Source organism: Ovis canadensis, chromosome 7 (genome assembly GCF_042477335.2).
Source record: "Ovis canadensis isolate MfBH-ARS-UI-01 breed Bighorn chromosome 7, ARS-UI_OviCan_v2, whole genome shotgun sequence".
NCBI lineage: Eukaryota > Metazoa > Chordata > Mammalia > Artiodactyla > Bovidae > Ovis > Ovis canadensis.
This window is the reverse complement of record NC_091251.1, coordinates 101,345,475-101,368,236: the sequence shown is the minus strand read 5'-3', so window position 1 is coordinate 101,368,236 and position 22,762 is coordinate 101,345,475. Positions and strand designations below refer to the sequence as shown.

Sequence of the window (22,762 nt, the reverse complement as noted above, 5' to 3'; positions counted from 1 at the left end):
GATCAAACAATGCTCCAGCCATCCTTAATATTGCTGCAGTTATTTTAGCTATTAATGACTGAAAACAATGTTCTGTTATTCTCACCTGTTTAATTGAAAGGAGTATGTTTTATTAAAGACTGAGATCTGGTGTTTAAAGTCTATATGTGCTGTGTGTGTGCTAAGTCGCTTCAGTCACGTCCAACTCTTTGCAAGCCTATGGGCTGTAACCCACCAGGCTCCTCTGTCCATGGGATTCTCCAGGCAAGAATACTGGAGTGGATTATCATTTCTTTCTCCAGGGATCTTCCCAACCTAGGGACTGAACTTGTGTCTCTTATGCCCCCTGCATTGGCAGGGAGGTTTTTTACCACTAGTACCACCTTGGAAGCCCTTAAATCTATGTAATGATTAGTATCCTTGAATTTCTAGTATATAATGTGGAATCCCTTCTCAATGTATAAAAATGGGTGAAATGCAAGAGGTAGAAAAGGGAAAACACCTCTACTCAGTGGGAACTCTTTGTTCAAGGGCCCAATCCACTCATCAGGCAACTCTTAAGGGCATATTAGTCAAGAATGGTTGATAAATAATACCCCTTTGGGAGCTTTAAACACTACACTATGGAGAATTGGCCAGATAATTTTGTTATAGTGAAAATAATGTCTATAAAAATATGTGGAGCATGGAAATGGAATCTGTTGGCTTTAAAAACAAAATTGCCCAGATCCTAAGGGACTAATCAAATAGATCTAATAGATTTCCATTTCCTTTCCCATCAATTCCTTCAGTGCCCCATGCACACACATCGTTGCCTATTCTTGACCTCTCACTTTTCATATGAGATGCAGCAAAAAGTTCAATGCACAGTAATGCTGGGTAATGGCCTGGAGCTCATACCTCATTACTATTTAGCTTTTTGACAACAACTTTTTTCCTGGGAGCTCTAAGCTTACTACTGAAAGAAATGCCATGATGGAAGGGGAGAATAAATATGCTCTCAGCTTTGCATAGGCATTTGGAGTAGCTTAACATAATAAAAAATTGCCTAATAGGAGATCTATAGGGCTAACGTTTAGTGTCTTGCACCAGATAGCCCCAATGCCATAATATCCCTTCCATTCACATAACTGTTGGCCAACCATAATATTTATTCATTGCCTTTTTAATATGTAGCCCAGCACTGACGATCAGTTGATGGTTATAACTGACTACAGTAGATTTTGCATTTCTAATATTCCCAGAAGTACTCCACATCTATAATGGTCTTCATCTTATTTTCCTAGTGATGTTATTCTGCCTATGCTTACAAATGAAAGGAAGGTCAGAGAGAATTGAAATGCAAAGTTGAATGACACTGGCTAGAAATGATGGATCTCCTTTATTCCAGTTGCCATGGTTCACTCCAAAAAGTGGTCTCTGCTTGTTCGAGACAGACCCAAGTGTGGAGCAAGGCAAGACCTTTCCTGGGCTACACAAATAAACCACAGCTTCATTTCTGGCTTTTCCTGCTTTCACAGAGAGATCTGCCTAATCATTTCTTGAGAACAAGACACTGGTGGGGTAAATAGGGAAGGAGTGGATATGTTTCAGGTATCCATCATGCCATAGGAAGTATTTGGGTCTTTGTTTATTTGTCTGTTTCATGGATCTTCCTGGATCTGCTTTTGTTATGTTCTAAACCCCTTTCCCAGCCCTCTGTACCTTAGATTAGGTGGTTAATAGTAATGTTGGCAGGCACTAAAGGAAGAGTGGGATATTCAAGTCTTCTGCAATCTTTTCCTCTGATCAATTTCACTCTCTCAAGGAAGCAGGAGTAAGTGAGTGAGTGAGTGAGAAACAATCATCATGACCCTCTCCCTGTGAAGGACATAAGGGACCGGCCACAGAACATTTTACCATCTGCCCACGATTTCTCAAAATCAGTGCCAGGTCTCCTTATTGTCACTCATTATGATCAATCGTGTTTCTTTTTTTCCTTATTTTTAATAAGGGATGACCACTATTCTATCTATATGACAATCTGATAATGGATTCCAGTCTATCACCAATAATATAAAATCTGACTACAATACCAGTACAGGCTTTGTAGCAGCTTATTTTGTGCTTTATTTTGGGTGTCCATCCTCTTGGAAGTCATTAAATGCTCCCTCATTTGGACACCAAGTTCACGTACTGCTTAAATTAAATCTTTGCATGTTTCCAGTCAGTGTTGCACAAAGACTAATTAATTAAACCTCAGAACACCCTTGGGGAATAGGCAGTATTATTTCTCCTCTCCTCAGATGGGAAATCTGAGATACAAAGAGGTTAAGTGGATTGTCTAAGGTCAGAAAGTCAGTCAATAGCAGACAGCGCCAGAAAACAGGCTAGGGAATGCTGTGACTCACATCTCCTCTCCAATGACAGAAGCAACTGTTTCTGCCCAAGTAACAGAGCAGTCCAAGTACTTACTAATGCCTCTGCCTAATCATCTTTCTGGATTCACCCTTTTCTAACTCCATGTCCTTGCAAGGTCTTTTAGTGTGCATTTTCTATTTCTTTGAAGGGAAAGTTGGCTAGACAGGGGAAGAGATAAAGCAATAGAATGAATAGATGTTACTTACCTAAATGAAACAAAAAAGTGATTTTGGCTAAAATAATGTAGAAGAGAGAACCCCTCAGTTCGCATAGAATTCTTTTCAATATTATTTGCATATATAATCATACATACTCAGTTAAGAAACAAATTCCTCCCTTCCTCCCATCCAAACCACCCTTACCCACTCTGACCCATTCAACCTCTATTGTGTGTTTGGAAGCGTCCTTCTATATAAAAGCCAACTGATAACAATGCTATTGGAAAAAAAACTAAATGCCTACTAATAACTTTAAAATGATTAATACAAATGAAAATGCCTGGCATGCTATTGAACTTAGACTTCAAAAGGCAATGGAGTAAAAGAAAATATTATTAACATAAAATTGAAAGAAACAACAAAAAAATTTTCTCAGGCACATGAGACTCAGACATGCATCTAAATTTTCTTTTCCTTTTTAAGAAGTGAGGCAGTCATCATCTCTAATGTTAAAGGGACTTTATGAGCTGGTGATTACTAAACAAAATTATTTGCTTTTTAGAGTTACTCTTAATTTATTTTTAATTAGACCACGTACGTTAAAAACAGGGCAAACAGTTAAGACTCAGTGAGGATTTTCCGTGTTTAAATTTCTGAATGTTTTCACTCAACTTGAAACTGTAGCAGTCCTTTGTCTTTTTGTTCACGTTGCATATTAACATACCCCATTACTTTTTATAAATAACTCAATCAAATCTCTACAGATTTTAAAAACTCACTTAAGATCTCCTTAAGGAAAGAAACAAAAAAAACCACCTCAAACTACACAAGTCACTACTGGCTCAGGAGAAAAAACAGTCACCACCTTGTTCAAGTCAGGTCTTTCTTCATTGAAAGGCAATAGTTCACCTCCCAATGAAGAGGAGTCACACAGAAAATTCTAACATCACATGTAACCGCTGCCCTCTTTCATTAACCAAGTGGTTGTTTTCTTTGGCAAATGAGAAACTGCTGTTTTGCCTTCCATTAACGTTTCATTTTCCAGCTACTTATACTGTTGTTGCATAAGTATCAAAGACACAAGGGTACCACACAACTGAAGTGTAGCATAAGTTTATTTATGTATTTACTTTAGTTTCCATCAGTAACTAGGATGCCGTTAACCTCTTATGAAATGTCTTTGCCTGTGCAAGTTTAATTCTGAAGGCAAAATTCATCCTTCTCATTCTTTGCTTGTTTAAAAACAAATGTTAAAGAACATGGCTCCCCTTACAACATTTGTTTAAGCAGTTAAATGACGAGTCAATCTTTGATTGTTTGTTGTTGTTGATGCTAACCATGCTACAGATAGTAAAGCCAAAACAGCCTCAAGATGTAAGTTTAATAAGTTCTTTTGAAATTTCTTTAGAAAGCTCTGGTATAAGAGGTAATTTAAAACAAATTAACAAATAATGTCATGCAGTGGTTAAATTGCCATAATACATTTCTTTTTTTTAGAGGTTCCTGGAATTTCTTGTTGGTGGTTGTCATGCTGATAGAAAACTAGATGTTAGTCCCTTTAACTGTATTTTAATGGCAATGTATTATAGCATGATTTATCAACATATGGCAGGTGGAAGCTGACACAAATTATAATGAAAATTAAAACAGTCATTTATGCAGCAGGCGATTCTCATTTAAGGAACATTTATTTGCAGGCTTTAAAAATGAGGGTTTAGAGTCAAATGATTTTAAAATGAAAGTTTTAACGACAGTTACCTTTTTCCTGCAGCCACTCTTCTACGGGCCGGTTATATTTGAAGGGGATTTTCTGTTTTACCATTTGGAAGCGTTCATTATCAGTGTTGCCTTTAAAGTTTAAAAAACAGCTTAAAGAACAATCTGAAAAGTCAATAAGTCATTCAAAAACATCCTAGGTTTTTGGTGCGTTTTATGAAGTTTTTTAGAGATAGATAGCAATTTATCTTTAGTGGAGGTGGAGTCGAAGTCACTCTGCCCTTGGTTGACAGGTTTGAGGTCAGGTTATTCTTAGCTATGCTGTGCTCCATCAAGTTTTGGAAAAATGGCTGGGGATGGGCATCCGTGAGAGGCATGGCTGTTTACAGAAAGGTTTACCCTCTCCCTCCTTCACCTCTCTCCAATCATACCTTGATTGGGTCAATGGAGGAACAAGGACCCCCTTGACTTGTGAGTATCAGGACCCTCGGTGTCTCAGTCACACATGCTCCACACTCACTTTACTGTATCCCATCAGAATACAGTAAAGAACGGAGCCCTGGACTTCCTTATTCTCCCCTTAAGGGTTTGCAACTACTCTACCTTGCCAAAGAAAACAATTCAAGCCTTGATGGCCGATGGAGACCTCTTATTCCGTAAAGTGGGGCCCTGACATCCCACTGCCTATGTAAAATAGATAGAGTACCACATGGAAATCTTATCCCCTCTATCCCTTGGTCCAGATCTCGTCCATATTTTAAAATCAGAGGAACTCCCAAGTAAACATCTGTAAATAAAAGCAGCTATACATATAGTGGTATAGCATTTCCAGGCTTTTGAGCCTCTATATTTTATTAGTACCAAATAGACACAGGTTTTATAAGTTTACCTAGTCTTGCTCTCTTTCCTTACGATGAGAGGTCCTTCCTGAATATGTCTCCATTCAAAAAGCCTGTTAGGGATACTTCTTCCAAGCATGAAATATCTAATTAATTTCAAGGCTCAAATATAATGCTTTTAACTGTGAGTATGCCCCCTTTCTTCCCTTTGTAAATGTTATTACCACCCCTGGATGGTTTGTCTAATTAGGACAGACTTGGAGAGTGGTGTTGTGAAGATATACCCCTAATGAATATGCTTCAAAACACAAAATAATGAAGCCACACTTTGGGAACTCTACGGTCTTATCAACCAACCTCACGGAGATCAAACAGAAAATAGTGAACTTCTAAATTACTTCTGACTCTTAGCCTTCTAGTATTGGAACTTCAGGAAGCCCAATCCAGATCACCAGTGTTAAAAGTGAAATAAAAATCTCAAAACAGGAGGTTTGAAAGCAATTCATAAAGAAGTATAAAAGCTAGAAAGAATATTAGGATGGCATGTAGCACCAGGTGAATAAAAGCTTGCCCCAGTATTTCCATCTCTGGGCCACCTGCATGTTGGAGTCTTTACTGGTGGAGAAGATTCTGCGTGTGGTCAGACTAGTACCTGCCTTCTGTGAGAGGCAGAATGGTAAAGAGGTGGCAGTACTGGGTACATTTAAAAGATTTCCCATTCATTTCTCCTTTGAACAAATTAGTCTTAGGAGCTAACTCATTATTCTTACTCCCCAGGAGTAAAAACAAGCAAAAAGCTTATCAAAGAGGAGACTGTGGCTCTGTTTCCGGCTTACATTATGAGACCGTATCTGGCTGGCATCAAGCCTAAAATATTAACATATCAAAGGACAACATGTAATGAATAGAAAGAACAACTAACAATTTTCGATTGCAGTATATAATTTAAAGTTTTCCTCAAAGTGTTATTTCTCACAGAAGGAAAAAAAAAAGAGACAGCTAGAAGCAAAAATAGAAAGGTATCTTAACTTCTTGGCGTTTCAATAAGCCCATGGTGAAAAAAAAAAAGGTAATGTTATCTGTTAACGTAAATAAATACCTATGAGACCATTATGTGATCATCCTGGTAGATCTGGTACCCAGAAGTCTACTAATCCAAAATAAAGTTGGGCTAATTTTCACATGTCCTAATAGAAAAGGAAGATGCGCTTTTCTGAAAAGAACGTGTATCTCTGTAACTCTTAACTCTACCCTACAGGAGACAGCTACACAAGGGATATCATCCATCTTCACAAGCTTTGCCCTCTCAAGTTTCAGTCACAGCAACATACTGAGAAATGCCAAATGGATTATGCCAGATTCACCTTGAATATATTATATTACTTTGGGTTTTCTGTAACTGTCATTGGTGCAATATTAAGTGTAGTAATGACCTTTTCCCACTCTCTGTAGAATGGATTAGTGAAGTCAATAACGAAGAGAAAGCTAAATATTCTTAGTACCACGCAAGGCAAAATATGAAGTACCGAATGTTCCAGACTGACAGCTCTATATGTACCAACTTAATTAAGAAGCTGCATTGACTTACTTTCTCCACAAACATAGGAATCTTGGTCCTTCTAAGTATCCACCCTCCCATTCAATCTGCCAGGCATAAAGCTCCATGGAAAATTATTTCAGATATGGTATGGGCTTGACGACTAAGAAACAACGGGGGAGAATCAATAAGTGATGTGTTGGGAGGACAGCATAGCCACAATTCAACCTTAGACCCTTCGGAAAGTGAAAGACAGAGAGTCATTCTTCTCCATCTCAGCTTTAAAGACATTTAGAAAAAGTTTTAAGTTTTCCATGCCAGACAGATAGCATCTGGCAGTGGGGATAGCGATCTTGCATACTGTTAAAAGTTGTGAAAGATGGAAGGTCATTTGGAAAACCAAATTGGTTTAAATTACCACATTAACATTGTTCTTAGTCTCTTTTCATGTTCTTGTTGGTTTTTATTTTAATTTAGCTCAAATATTAGTGAGAAATGTTTTAGAAACATGTGCATGAGAATGAGTTCATTTGCCCCGAGCCCCATTTGTTAGACTAACTGAAGAGCAAACAACCTTCTAAAAATCAGAATTCATACACCAGGACTACTCTGAAAGCTGAGCAAACCTCATCAAATCCATTTACATTCATATCCAATCCTTAATGACATTTAGTTGTACATTTTATATAGCAACCGGTATGAACATTAAAACAAAGACTAAAATCGATACTTCAACAGACAGGGATGGTATCCTCAAGAAAGAATGGCCTTATGAATAGTAATGTCATAATGTCATTAAAAAGAGGCATATGTGCATTACTAATTAGATCCTAAAAATCTAATGACTACAGTTCTCAGCCACACTGAGAAATTTACAAATTGTACAATGAAATCTTCAAATAGACAGTTCTTCAATTACGTATATGGACATGACACTCACCTACATGGGACTGAATTTTAGAAAAAAAGTCCTGGTCATATTTCATTCTACTTAAAAAGTTAGAGGTGTGTGTGTGTGTGTGTGTGTGTGTGTGTGTATCACCATCCATTTTTTAAACAGTTAGTTGCCTATTGTCATTTGCTTTTGTACTACTGACTCTATTATCAAATATTTCAGTTCCTGGAGACACATACAACCATGCACTGTTGAATTATAATATTATGAAGAGCAGAATGCTTTGGGGTAAAATTACTAGGGCCCAACTGGTTCATACACACAGCTACAACCTTTATGCAGAAACAGCTCACATTTGCAACATTTGGGTTAATCCATTGAGAAGGAAAGGAAGAGAGGATAGAGGAAGGAAAGGTAAAGAAACCCTTGACTAGTTTCCCAATACATTAAGTCCCTCTTTAGGTAATCTGGAAGCTTGCCGATGGCCCCAAAGAAGTAAAAATTCTTTCAGCTGAAGAACTTAAAGATAGATAAAACTCTTGTATAGCACAAAAAATAACTTTTACACCGTTTTTTTACTCTGTTGGTCCAACCATAGATCCTATTCATTAAAAGTTATACTAATTTTCTTAAAATCATCATCAGTAAAGTGTAGGAGGTCATAAATGTGGGCTGGCTTTGAGTTTTAACTTCAGTAGCTGCTTGACCTTGAACAAGTCACTTAGCCTCAGGTTCTCCATTTCCCAGTTCGCCAGAGGACTCAGTATAGGATATTAAGAGGCAGAGCATATACAGATCCTGAGATATGAAAAAAAAAAATCCAATCTATTCAAACTACTTAGTATTATTAATATGATTGAATTTGTTCCTACTAATCAAAAGGAAGCACATTAATTCCATGGCCTCCCATCAAAAGATGACTGTATTGTTACCTTTGGTCCCACAGAGTTCATCATTCAAAGATTAACTGACCATAGAAAATGAAATAGCCTACATATCCCCTAAATCCCCTGGTTGTGGCTCTTTATATTTCTGCATCTTCTAAAATACACTCAGCTAACCCCATTTCCAAAACAAAGTGGGTTTCTAAAACCACGGAAAGTAAAAGAGCAATTCAGGCATTGACAAATGTGATTTCTGGGTCCAGCCACAGGTAATGATGATACACTGCTGCTAAGTTGAGGAAGAGTGGCTTAAAGGTTCTGGCAATTTGCACTGGGCTGGCAGAAAATGCTTTCTTGCAGGTAGACTATTAATACCATCTGAAATGTTGTCAAGCACATGGACATGCTAATAGGAATATCGTAGCAACATTCATCTGTGCAAAATTAATGCCAGAGGTATTTTTTGCATTTTGTTTTGAGTCTTGGAATAAAGGAAGGGAAAGTTTTCTTTATTGCTTTGTTGACACTAAAAAATGAGACTGTGGGTCTAATGAACAGTCAGAGAATGAATACTATGTATTAGAGCTAGAGGCAAAAGAAAATCGATGTGGGTAGGCTAAAGTAGTATAGGGCATTTTCAGAGGTGCTTAGAATGTCTCTCCCCAAAGAACACTTTGTGAGTTTCAAACCAAAGTCAGACACTAAAGACAAGGAACTGGGGAAACTCCTTGAGCCTTGCTCTGATTTTGTTCCTAGTCTTGACCCAGATGAACTCTCTTTAAGAGTCAGGAAAAGGGGGGTTGTGCTTCCCAAAGGGCATCTAGAATATTCAGCTACTTGTAAGTGATGGATAGACCTCAACAAAGAATTAATATCTTGTATTTATAAAGTGCTTTGTGAGCAAGGATGCTTATAAGCATCATCTCATTAATCCTCACAAAACACCTTTGGGGCTGAAGAAAAAAGAAGTATTTGTATGTTGTGAACCTCAATCCTTTAGTATGCCAAGGCAAGGAAATTAATCTCTTGGAGCAGAAAACTGATCAGCTGGGGGAAGTAAATTAATACACTCAGAGCACAAGGGCATTATTAAGTAAGGGAGCTTTTCCAGATTCACTTAAGTGGCTCCAGGCACCAGGAAGAACCACCTTTCCAAAGTGATGAGACATTTACTCTTATAAAGCAATGTGGGTCACCCAGGCATGCCCTGACTTGGCTGATGAAGCTCACTGCCTCGTATCTTCTGGGTATGTTTGGAAATGGAAAATATATGTGGACTGACATATTATCAATTCTTTCCTATATCAAAGTCAATATCGATCCACTATTTCTAGGCTATAGGAGTTATTTAAGCAAAGATAGCTCAAACACAAATGAAAAGAGCATTAGCTACGGAATCTTCCAGACTTTGGATGCAATCCTATCTCAGACATTTACCACTTCCATGAACTTGCACAATTTTCTTAATCTAGATGTCTCAGTTTCTTCATCTAGTCCCCAAAAGATATGAAGATGATAATACCTATATTACAAGATTTTGTAAAATGAAATGTAACAATCCAGGCAAGAACGCTCGTGGGAAGTTGGAAGAGGCTGGGAAGGGGGTGAGTGTGTGATTTCTCTTCATTCTCAGGGGATGGGAGGAGGGGCTGTGCTAGAGATGTAACCCTGGTACTCCAGGTCCACTTACCTAAATGACCACACCTCTGGTCCTTGCTTGATGTTTGTCAGGCTGGCTAAGGTGAGTATGTGTGCAGACATGTTAACATTGAATTTCTCCCAGATCTCAACCAAAGTGCTATTTCTGTTGAAGTGCTATTATACTAAAAACCATTTATCCTGATGCAATAATTAGAACATGTATCACAATTCCTATCCTTTCCCTGTATTTTGAAGCCTTAATTTCTATTCTTCCTTCTCTTCCGGAAGCTCATTGACCTTGGACTTTTTATTTATCCTCATCTATTTAGGATACTATCAGTCCCAGAAAGAGGAACAAAACAAAGCCCAGGTGAACATGATATCTTTATTTGCTTTTGAAGTTTAAGAGGCTGTTTCCAAATCATGTTTACTGGAACTTTCTTCATGAGCATAGGTCTATCTAGAACCTATTCTTTATTTGAGATCTACCTTCAAAAGTGACATGCCATAAATTAACAAAACAAAACTGACTATCAAATCTGCTTTCCTTTCTCAAGGGGTGTCGCTCTTTTTCCTTCTGTAATTATTTCAAAATATGCCCTGAAGCTAGGCTGGTCAATTTCAATCTGAATTTTGTCTATTCCTTTCTGGTAAACATGCTAAAAATATCTATGTCTTGGTGTGTCTTCAAGCCTTAGTTTCTTCATAAATAAAATGAGAATTATGATAATAACTGCAACATAGGATTGTTGCAAGAATTAAAAGGGAAATACGTGTCTGTAAAGCACAGCAGCAGAAAATAAGTGCTCAGTATATGACTTATCACCATTGTTGTTATTGTTACAACAGCACTTGATTGAGAAGGGTTACAGTTAAAAGAAGGCAAGCTTATGAGAGTTACTTCACCATGCAATGGTTAGTGTCCAGTCTTGCCCAATTTCCTTTTCGGCCTCAAACCTTAATGTTCGGGCTTCAGACTTTCAAGATTCCCCCAGGTGCCCTTCTTATCACATTTCCTCCACTGTTGTGAAAGCCCCAGTGTTATCCTGGGGCTCACCCTTCACCGTGATTGTTCACTCCTGCAGGTCACCCCTCTGTGTGGTCTCCCTGTTTCTTTTCAGTCTTATTGATTCCTTTCATTTCTCATTGGCGGCCTTCCTTTCCACATGTCCCCAGCTTTCATTTTCTTTCATTCTTCTTCTGCAGAGGATATCAAACTCAATGTTTTTAAAGCCAGAAAGCTAGAATATTTGAGTTTGAAAAATTCTGCTCATTCAAACATGCATGTGTGGGGTTACTACACAGTTTTGAGGACAGGAAGGAGGTTCGGAATTTCAATGGGCAATGAATAGGAACATTTTCATCCTCATGAATGGGAAAGTCACACCAATATCAACATTGCTGATGCCATGATAGACTTATGCTATAGTTATTATTTTTGCTTAGATCTTATGGAGTCTCTGTTGTTTATAAATTATAGATATTCCAGACAAACTTTGAAGCTTATGCCTCCAAATGAATATATTATTCCCAAGGGGTCTAAAAACAACAATTGATGTCCCATGTATTGGGCTTCCCAAGGGATGCTAGTGGTAGAGAACCTGCTTACCAGTGCAGGAGACATAAGAGATGCAGGTTCGATCCCTGGGTTGGGAAGAGCCCCTGGAGGAGGGCATGGCAACCCACTCCAGTCTTCTTGCCTGGAGAATTCCATGGACAGAGGAGCCTGGTGGATCCATAGGATCAAAAAGAGTCAGACACAGCTAAAGTGACTTAGCAAGCATGCACTCACGTACATCCTATGTATTGGGTTTGCCAAGAAGTTCATTTGGGTTTTTCTGTAGTGAGAAATCTGTATGCAGGTCAGGAAGCAACAGTTAGAACTGGACATGGAACAACAGACTGGTTCCAAATAGGAAAAGGAGTATGTCAAGGCTGTATATTGTCACCCTGCTTATTTAACTTATATGCAGAGTACATCATGAGAAACGCTGGACTGGAAGAAACACAAGCTGGAATCAAGATTGCCGGGAGAAATATCAATAACCTCAGATATGCAGATGACACCACCCTTATGGCAGAAAGTGAAGAGGAACTAAAAAACCTCTTGATGAAAATGAAAGAGGAGAGCGAAAAAGTTGGCTTAAAGCTCAATATTCAGAAAACGAAGATCATGGCATCTGGTCCCATCACTTCATGGGAAATAGATGGGGAAACAGTAGAAACAGTGTCAGACTTTATTTTTTGGGGCTCCAAAATCACTGCAGATGGTGACTGCAGCCATGAAATTAAAAGACACTTACTCCTTAGAAGAAAAGTTATGACCAACTTAGATAGTATATTCAAAAGCAGAGACATTACTTTGCCGACTAAGGTCCGTCTAGTCAAGGCTATGGTTTCTCCAGTGGTCATGTATGGATGTGAGAGTTGGACTGTGAAGAAAGCTGAGCACCGAAGAATTGATGTGTTTGAACTGTGGTGTTGGAGAAGACTCTTGAGAGTCCCTTGGACTGCAAGGAGATCCAACCAGTCCATTCTGAAGGAGATCAGCCCTGGGATTTCTTTGGAAGGAATGATGCTAAGGCTGAAACTCCAGCACTTTGGCCACCTCATGCGAAGAGTTGACTCATTGGAAAAGTCTCTGATGCTGGGAGGGATTGGGGGCAGGACGAGAAGGGGACGACTGAGGATAAGATGGTTGGATGGCATCACGGACTCGATGGACATGAGTCTGAGTGAACTCCGGGAGATGGTGATGGACAGGGACGCCTGGCGTGCTGCGATTCATGGGGTTGCAAAGAGTCGGACACGACTGAGCGACTGAACTGAACCGCACTGTAATATCTTACGGGGAAAAAAACCCAAATGAACTTTTTAGCCAACCCAATATTTACCCACCTCTGACCTGATGAATATGCTGTTTTTTGACAGTTGTCTGGCTACAGTCCATGGGGTCACAAAGAGTCAGACACAACTGACAGACTAACAATTTAAACAACACAACACAGCACAGCCACATATTAGGCTTATTTCCAGCTTAAGCCCAAGACAGTTTCCAATTAAATTACTTCCCAAAAAGTTTGTCCCATCTTGAATTCATGTAGTATACTTTATGAACTTCAAAGCAGGCCTTTAATTACACTGAGTTTATTCTTTTTCGTTTCAGAACAACATTCTGACCTGATAAGAAAATGTTCAACTCTTGGTTTGCTGTTTCCTGTAGGAGATACCTTTCTCAGTTTTGTGTCATTTTGCAAGTCTGATAAGCATATCTTTTGTGCATTCATTCCAGACTCTGAAAAATGTATAGAATAGGGGGATTATGTGGTAACTTTAAGAGGTTTACAAGTTCTTTGAAACATCTCTCTGTAACAGGCGGAACTTGATTCTCCAACTTCAAATATGGGCTGGACTTAGTAACTCAACTGTAAAGAACAGGATATGGTGGAATTGACAATGTGTAACTCTTAGAGCTTAGATCAGAAAAGGCCCTGTGACTTTCTCTCTATCCTTCTCTCATGTCCACTCTGGGGAAGCCACTCATGTCAGAAGGACACTTAAGACACCCACATGTCAAGGAACTGAGGCCACCAGATTCTCCAGGCCTGGATAAGCCTTCAGATAGCTACAGTCCTAGTAGATATCTAACAAGCCATCAGACACTTCAGTACAGGACCACTCGACCAAGTTGCTACCAAATTCTGACCTATAGAAATTGTGAGATAATAAATGTTAGTTGTTGTGTGCCACTACGTTTGGGGGTAATTTGCTATACAGAAATAGATACAGAGTAACTAGAGAAATTCATCTGAGTGTTTCAGTTCAACCAGAGGCAGAGCTCCTTAAGAGGCTTTCATAACTTGCCTTATACTCTTTCCAAGGAAGTGAAGATACAATATATTTATAACATACTACTCGTGTGACAGTTTGCTAATGCTGAAAGTGAAAGTGAACTCGCTCAGTCGTGTCCAACTCTTTGTGACCCATGGACTGTAGTCCATCAAGCTCCTCTGTCCATGGGATTCTCCAGGCAAGAATACTGGAGTGGGTTGCCATTTCCTTTATCCAAAGGGAATTTAGACTATTTAGATACAAGACTTGTTTTAAAGAGCCCAGGCCATCACCAAAGTCTTTGTTCAGTTCAGTTCAGTTACTCAGTCATGTCTGACTCTTTGTGACCCCATGGATTGCAGCACGCCAGGCGTCCCTGCCCATCACCAACTCCTGGAGTTCACTCAGACTCACGTCCATCGAGTCGCTGATGCCATCCAGCCATCTCATCCTCTGTCCTCCCCTTCTCGTCCTGCCCCCAATCCCTCCCAGCATCAGAGACTTTTCCAATGAGTCAACTCTTCACATGAGGTGGCCAAAGTACTGGAGTTTCAGCTTTAGCATCATTCCTTCCAAAGAAATCCCAGGGCTGATCTCCTTCAGAATGGACTGGTTGGATCTCCTTGCAGTCCAAGGGACCCTCAAGAGTCTTCTCCAACACCACAGCTCAAAAAGCATCAATTCTTCGGTGCTCAGCTTTCTTCACAGTCCAGCTCTCACATCCATACATGACCACTGGAAAAACCATAGCCTTGACTAGATGGACCTTAGTCGGCAAAGTATGTCTCTGCTTTTGAATATGCTATCTAGGTTGGTCATAACTTTCCTTCCAAAGAGTAAGCGTCTTTTAATTTCATTGCTGCAGTCATCATCTGCAGTGATTTTGGAGCCCCCCCAAATAAAGTCTGACATTGTTTCCACTGTTTCTCCATAAAGTGATGGGACCAGATGCCATGATCTTCGTTTTCTGAATGTTGAGCTTTAAGCCAACTTTTTCGCTCTCCTCTTTCACTTCCATCAAGAGGCTTTTTAGTTCCTCTTCACTTTCTGCCAAAAGGGTGGTGTCATCTGCATATCTGAGGTTATTTGTTAAACATGTTTAAATATATACTAACTTATCTGGCCAATGAAACACATGAGAATTTTTGCATATTAGTTTCAAAACACATTCTTCAGGGCAACATAAAATTTAGGACACTTTCCCCAAACTAGTTTTCTATTCCAAACTCCTGTGATTATTTCTGAGTGAACATTAAAGAGAGACAGAGTTCATATTTCTTAGGCATCCTAGGACGTTACTCATCTGAGACCCAGATATCTGAGCTTCTTTGGGGAATCTATTACCGTTTCCTCATCTTTGAGGAGAACTGGCTTTTCCTACTTGTTTGTATCAGCCTTCACAGTCTGAAGGAAATTCTTGCTAGAAAACTTGTTGAGGATGTATGGGGTGGAGGGTGAGTGTCCACATAAACACTGAGCTCCCTGTTAAGTAAATGTTTTTTTGTATTTCATAATCATAAATCAGTTTCTAGGAGCAGAGGTCACCAGGAACTTTCAGTTTTATATTTTGAGAGGAGTCTGCTCTTTTAAGGTTGAGCGGACCTCAAAGATCAACCAAGAACTATGTTTCTCTGGGACTTCCCTGAGAAAGACTCCATGCTTCCAAAGCAAGGGGCAGGGGTTAGATCCCTGATGGGGAAATTAAGATCCTATATGCCATGAGGTGAGGCCAACAATAAACTGTTTTAAGAAGAGAAATTTGCAATTCAAAAGAAGAAATTTGTTTCTCAAACTTTCACTTAGAACAACATTAGTAATAGGACTCCTAGAATAGGCAAGTGGATATCTTAAAGACCATCCTTTCCCAACAAAGAAACTAATGAAAGAATTCTCTGTACTCTGGTTTGTTTGGTTATGTGGCATTTCCAAGCCTTTTCAAAAAATGAACCAGTTGGTAGCTACGCATCATTTAGTGTGAGATTCAAAGGTCAGGTATACATGACTACAATGTGGTACAAGAATCAAAATTTTCCCAGTGAAGGGATAACCTCAGGGAACGTGGCCCATGTAGTATATCTCGAATTCATACAATGCCTCGTTAACTCTGCTTGGCAAATTAATTCAAATTGATTTGTTTGTGAGAACCGCAGCCTGGCTTCAAATCTGGCTACAAACAAAAGATAATGATAAACAACAACGTATTCAGCTAAGAGAAAATGTCTCGAGAAAAGTATAGATCAGCATGGGGGCTGTTTTTATGACATAACTGACTTTGTTAAAAATAAAACAGAAAAAAAATGAAAGGGAAGACATAGCCTAGACAGATAAAACATATTTTATAAATAATGTTAATATATCATAAATATCCCCAAACAGAGACAGATACAGTGTCTGAAAGCATCCACAAGGAAAGGGAAAAAAGGGATTAGAAAATTTTCAAATGGACATTTAATCTTTTAAAACACAATTAATTTAAGGCAGGATCCTATAATGTAATAAGAGAGAAATAAAGAAATCTGTGTGATATGGTAGGAAGAACTAAGATTAATTTCAAAATGTCATATCCTAAAGAAACCTTTTTTTTTTTTTTTAAAAAAAAGAACAATTCCTTTTTTTGAAAAGGAACCAGTTTTTGAAAACAAAGTCACCAGTTTCCAATCTCAGTTTGAGGCCTTGATGGTTGAGAACGAGAGAGTTTAAGAGGAAAAGAGATTGTAAAAATGGGAGTCTTTTTAAGCTCTTTGTTGTTGTTCAGCCGCTAAGTTATGTCCCACTCTCTGTGACTCCGTGGACTGCCGCATGCAAGTCCGTGGAGGGGTTTGAGCTCTCTGCTAAAAGTGAGTGAAGTCGCTCAGTCGTGTCCGACTCTTTGCGACCCCATGGACTGTAACCTACTAGGCTCCTCCGTCCATGGGATTTTCCAAGCAAGAGTACTGGAGTGGGTTGCCATTTCCTTCTCCAGGAGATCTTCCCAACCCAGGGATCAAACCCAGGTCTCTCTCATTGTAAGCAGACGCTTTACCATCTGAGCCACCAGGGAGGTCTCTGCTAGTGTGCTAAAACTGCAAAACAGCTATAATCCCATTCCAATATCCAAGCCGTTCTATAATGGGACTTTGTCACTGCTCCCATCGGAGGCTGAGTCTATTTTTCCACCCCTTGATTCTCGCTTGGCTCTGAGACTTGCATTGTTTGGCATAGGGCATACTAGTAAGTATAATGCAAGCAGAAGTTTGAACAGCCCTTGAATGTCAGTGCTTGCCCTCTCATGCTGCTGAAGCCTGAGACTCCATATGAAGGAAGCTGGTCTGTGCTGTGCTAAATCATCTCAGTCATGTCTGATTCTTTGAGGCACCATGGACTTTAAGCCACCAGGCTCCTCTGTCCATGGGATTCTCCAGGCAAGAATACTGGAGTGGGTTGCCATGCCCTCCTCCAGGGGATCTTCCTGACACAGGGGTCAAACCCTGTCTCTTCTGTCTCCTGCATTAGCAGGTGGATTCTTTATCACTAGCACCACCTGAGAAGCCTGAGAGCTGGTCTGGGTTCCTGGAAAATGAGGGACTACAAGAAGAGAAACCTCAGCCACCCAAGCCTACTTTGCCAGCCCAATCAGCTCAGTTGAGCCCATAGCCATGTGAGTGAGGCTGTCAAGATCATCCAGCTCCATCCCAGCCAGCATGAAACAGAAAAATCACCCATACAACCCATAGACACATGAGCCAATAAATAAAGTTTTGGAGTGGTTTGTTATGCAAACAGTAAGTGATACAGTCAGGAAGGCCAGGAAGTCCAGTAAGGATGGGGAAGCTGACATGGGGTAAACAAAGCTTCTTCCCATATGTGAGTTTCCATCACTGCCCAGCAGGAGATGGGGAAGCACTCAGCTCCTGTCTGGGAAGTCAAACAGTTTGTGTAGGAAAACCTTAGGGGTCTTGGAATAGACACATGGGAGACTCAAGCACCTGTTACCTATTCTTGGCCTCTTCCTCATTCTCAGGGGTGCATTATCAAGTCTCTGGGAAGGGAGGTGATAATGCAGCTTCCATGGGAGGGGAGGGAAAGGTTAAGGCATAGGGAGCTGGGACAGGCAGGGTGGGAAAACTATAGAAGATGTATACTTCTCTGACATCCACTCATTTCTAGACTTAGACAAAGGGAAGGGAGGGAGGGTGGTGGGGGGTACTCTAAAGGTAAGAAGGAACAGATCTAATAAGGGCCATCACTATTTAAATGATGGATGCATAGAAGTTTGGTAAGAAAAACAGGTTGGACTTACCGGTAAGATATCCAAGAATGTTAACCCCTGCTCCACTAATGGATTTCTTACTTCTTTAATGGTTTCATGGGGAACCCTGGAGGACTGTCTTCTCTTTTCTGAGCAAACACTGCCTTCACTAGCTCCAATCTTCTAAACCCAACCCAACTAAACCACATATAGTCCTGGAGGGCACAGATAATCACTGGTCATGAATCATCATGGGTCATGAATAGCTTTACCTAGGTTTAGAATAGAAAGATGTATCCCATTATACATCCTAGTAACTCCAGTACTTTGGCCACCTCATGCGAAGAGTTGACTCATTGGAAAAGACCTTGATGCTGGGAGGGATTGGGGTCAGGAGGAGAAGGGGACGACCAAGGATGAGATGGCTGGATGGCATCACGGACTCGATGGACGTGAATCTGAGTGAACTCCAGGAGTTGGTGATGGACAGGGAGGCCTGGCGTGCTGCGATTCATGGGGTCGCAAAGAGTCAGACACGACTGAGCGACTGAACTGAACTGAACTGAATACAAAATAAAAAAGCAAAACATTGAATTAAAGACCAACACCAGACAAAATATATTTCTACCTTGCAACCTTGGCTTTTAAAATCACGTACTGCATCTTCAGTTCCTTTTAAAGCTTGTGGATTACAAAAAGTTGCCTTCATAAATTCATGGATGAGTTTAAGTCATTTTCTTACATCTTAACAGTCAGCATTAGAATAGTATTATTTTAGCATGTCAGTGGCAGTTAGATTCAGGAGAAGAACATTAAAATGACCAAAATCTAAGGGGTTCAATAAAGAGAAAGGACAATTAATGTTGCTAAATGTTTTGTATATCACAGTTTGGGCTCCCCAGGTGTCTCAGTGGTAAAGAATCTTCTGCTAATGAAGAAGACTCAGGAAACATGGGTTCTATCCCTCAGTTAGAAAGATCCCCTGGAGGGGGAAATGGCAACCCACTCCAGTATTCTTGCCTGAAAAATGCCACGGACAGAGGAGCTGGTGGGCTATAGTCCATGGGGTTGCAAAGAGTCGGACATAACTGAGTGTATCCGACAATATCACAGTTTATGCTACATTCAAATATTAGTTCATTATAAATGTGAAAGCCAGAACAGCATTTTTTAAATTAGGGTTTTTAAAGTATTTTAAAGAAACTGGTCAATGATTATGTAAAATTATGGACATGTTTCAAATATTTACCTAGCATTCAGACTCCACTATCTTACACTGCATCTGTTCTTGTGGGCAGGGTTTCCCCCCCCCTTTCCTTTAATATGTAATGATAATTATGTTAACAAGGTATTTTTTTTAAAGCAATCTTTTTACACAATCCTATTTTCATAGTCCCCTCCTCAACACACAACGACTCTCAACACTGGCACATCTTCAGTGTTCCAGAATATTCACGAAGTTGATGACTACTGCCACCTCAAATAGAGACAGGTATCCTGACACCAACAAAGTAACTTATTAGCTTTGAAGGTTAAATGATTACTAAAGTTCTTATAATTTCTGAAAACCTATAAATGTGAGGCATATAAATAAAATATTAATGACTCTTCCTTCTATTAGTCATTTAATACAAGACTTTAAATACATGACAATAAATCTTGGCTATCTGAAGAATATGTCCAAAGATGTGTAGGCTATTTTATATTTAAACATATTTATTTGTTTTGGGGCAAATGCAATATTTTTGTATTTACTGGACAATGCTTGTGTGCATGTATCCTGTACAAAAAGAGAGATTTTATATCTCAAAGGAAAGAATGTCTTTGCATGTTCTACCTAGAACCTTGCATCTTTCAGTAAGAAACAACTCCTAGATACCTGTAAGAAATAAATACCCACAACTTAAAGAATTATTCAGAATAATTTCAAATGATATTCATAATAATAATGAAATTAATCAAAATATAAAAATAAAAAGTATTTTTATAAAAGTTAAGGAAGGGATATAAGACAGACCTACTCTCATGGGGGAAGAAGCAAACTCTATCATCTATAATATTTCAAATGATACTAGTTAAATTAGAGTCGTCTATATTGTGTAGAAATTTCTAAAGCAACCAGAGAAATGGACCAGATGACCTAGTATTTTCACCATTCTAATTGCTAGACTCCTTTGAAACTGGCTCTTTCAGAAATCTACTTTTATCTTCAAAATAATGATCCAGGAGATTAAAAGAAGGCTTGAGTGACTCGATTTGCCTACTCCAGTTCTTGCAGTATCTATTGATATACCATTGCTGTCCTGTCAAAAAGCACTTAGAACATTAGTGAGTATAAGGTATAATTAGGATAGGAGATGAGACAGGTAGAGCATGCACTTTCCTTGGTTTGATCTTTTCATTTCTGACTTTCAGAGATGGTGGCTTATTTAAATCACATTGGAATCCTCACAAGTGCCTAGACTTCTGAACAGGCACTGAAATTTCCCATTTAACCACAACTCAAGGATGCTGTCCAAATATTTATTTCATTTATTATTTTTTTTCCTTCAAAGATTTTACCTTTTAGTGTGAGTCAGAAAGAACCTAGACACAGTGAGTAGTAAAGATATATGCAGATTTCCTCCTTAGTCTATTAGACTAAAGTGAAGTCGCTCAGTCGTGTCTGACTCTTTGCGACCCTGTGGACTGTAGCCCACCAGGCTCCTCCATCCATGGCATTTTCCAGGCAAGAATACTGGAGTGGGTTGCCACTTCCTTCTGCAGAGAGTCTTCCCAACCCGGGAATCGAATACTCCATTGTAGTCAGACGCTTTACCATCTGAGCCATCAGGGAAGTAAGTTCTAACTGAATAACAGTCCATTCCTATTATTCAGTTCCTAGCACAGAGATTTACAGAGATAGATGCTTAATAAATACTTTTAGAGAAGAATTTGAATGATTATTTGCTAACAAAGGAATGTAGATATGAGGGTTGCTTCTGTCCCTAGAGGTTGTCTATGTCATTGATATTTCAACCACAACTATATGTATAAAATGCAGTGCAGTTTAAAGGTACACAGTTCAGTTCAGTTCAGTCACTCAGTCATGGCTGACTCTTTGCGATCCCACGGACTGCAGCATGCCAGGCCTCCCTGTCCATCACCAACCCGGGAGCTTGCTCAAACTCATGTCCATTGAGTCAGTGATGCCATCCAACTATCTCATCCTCTGTCTTCCTCTTCTCCTCCTCCCTTCAATCTTTCCCAGCATCAGGGTCTTTTCCAGTGAGTCAGCTCTTCACATCAGGTGTCCAACATATTGGAGCTTCAGCTTCAGTATCAGTCCTTCAATGAATATTCAGGACTGATTTCCTTTAGCACTGACTGGTTTGATTTCCTTGCAGTCTGAGGGACTCCCAAGAGTCTTCTCCAACACCACAGTTCAAAAGCATCAACACTTCGGTGCTGAGCTTTCTTTACAGTCCAACTCTCATATCCACACATGACTACTGGAAAACATAGCCTTGACTAGACGGACTTTGCCGGCAAAGCAATGTACATGACTATGGCTCAAACTCTTCAGTCCTCTAGTCAACACTTTGCTCTTCTAAGTGGATGCAGTGAGGGGAGTGACGCAAATCAAGGAATCAAAGCCAGAGAGAGAAAAACAAAGTAAATTTACAATGGTTGTTCTATCTGACCAGGAGAAAAACGAAAGCACCCTAACTTGGCAGATGAGGTGGCTAGGTCACCATGCAGCCGCAGAGTGAGCTGGATTTACTGGCTGAAAAGTTCATTAAAGTTTCAGCCTGTGTGTTTAGGGGTGGCATCTATACCTACTATCTCATTTCAATCAGGCCACCAGGAAGGTGGGCTTCGAAGATGAATTACATGTAACTCTTGAGGATGGACATGAGACAAGAGACTCGCCATGGAGGTCTGGGAGCAGGGCTCCCCAGGACTGTGAGTCAGTGTGTTGGCAGGGCACCTTGCTCAGTTCAGCTGACTTATTTCAAGAACAGATCTATTAAGAGAATTTCAAAATTCTCTTTATGGATCTACTTGGAGCTCAAAATTCCCTGAGGCCATAGTGGGAGAAAGTCACAAAATGAAGCAAAACTATTAGATTTCACTTGGTTTATCTCCTGTAGGAGAGCTCAATTGCTCCCTGAGAACAAGATATTCTTTTCTATCTATTGCCTTCATTTTTACCTCACCGGTAGGTCCAACCGCACCCTCACCACACAGAAAATTCAGTAAAAATATCCAGCTATTCATTTTGAAAGTCTAAAAGCATTTCGGTTCTATTTCAGTTTGTGCCTCACTTATATAAATTCCTATTTTATTTGAAACAGCATCTCACAACAGTTTTATATAGGTTTCAGAATGAGGTAATAAATATTTCTAAACCTTGGCTATCTGAAAAGACTTTAGCTTTATTTTGACTTTCCACTTATACTTAGTTTAGGTTTATACTTATTTCTTTTTTGAACTTCAGTAGATGCATAAACGTGCTCCTTCCTCCCTTTTTTCAGTTTGTCTAAGGACGCCAGGAAATCCACCTTTTGAGACTCACAGAGAATCATCTGACTAATGGGAAGATAATCTAATAAAATCAGATTTAATTGCTTCAACAAAGAAAACATTTGCAGTAAAATCTTAGAAGTTATTC

The 22,762-nt window shown here is 39.5% G+C and overlaps 1 protein-coding gene across 1 annotated transcript in view; it reads right to left on the bottom strand.

Moving 5' to 3' along the window:
• The window catches only part of LOC138444254 (neurexin-3-beta-like), a 223,062-nt gene that overhangs the window by 110,314 nt on the left and 89,986 nt on the right, over nucleotides 1-22,762 (bottom strand). Inside the window, exon 5 of the mRNA XM_069597534.1 lies at nucleotides 4,296-4,385. Within this exon, the coding sequence (XP_069453635.1) occupies nucleotides 4,296-4,385 (90 nt within the window). The remainder of the gene's footprint in view (nucleotides 1-4,295; nucleotides 4,386-22,762) is intronic.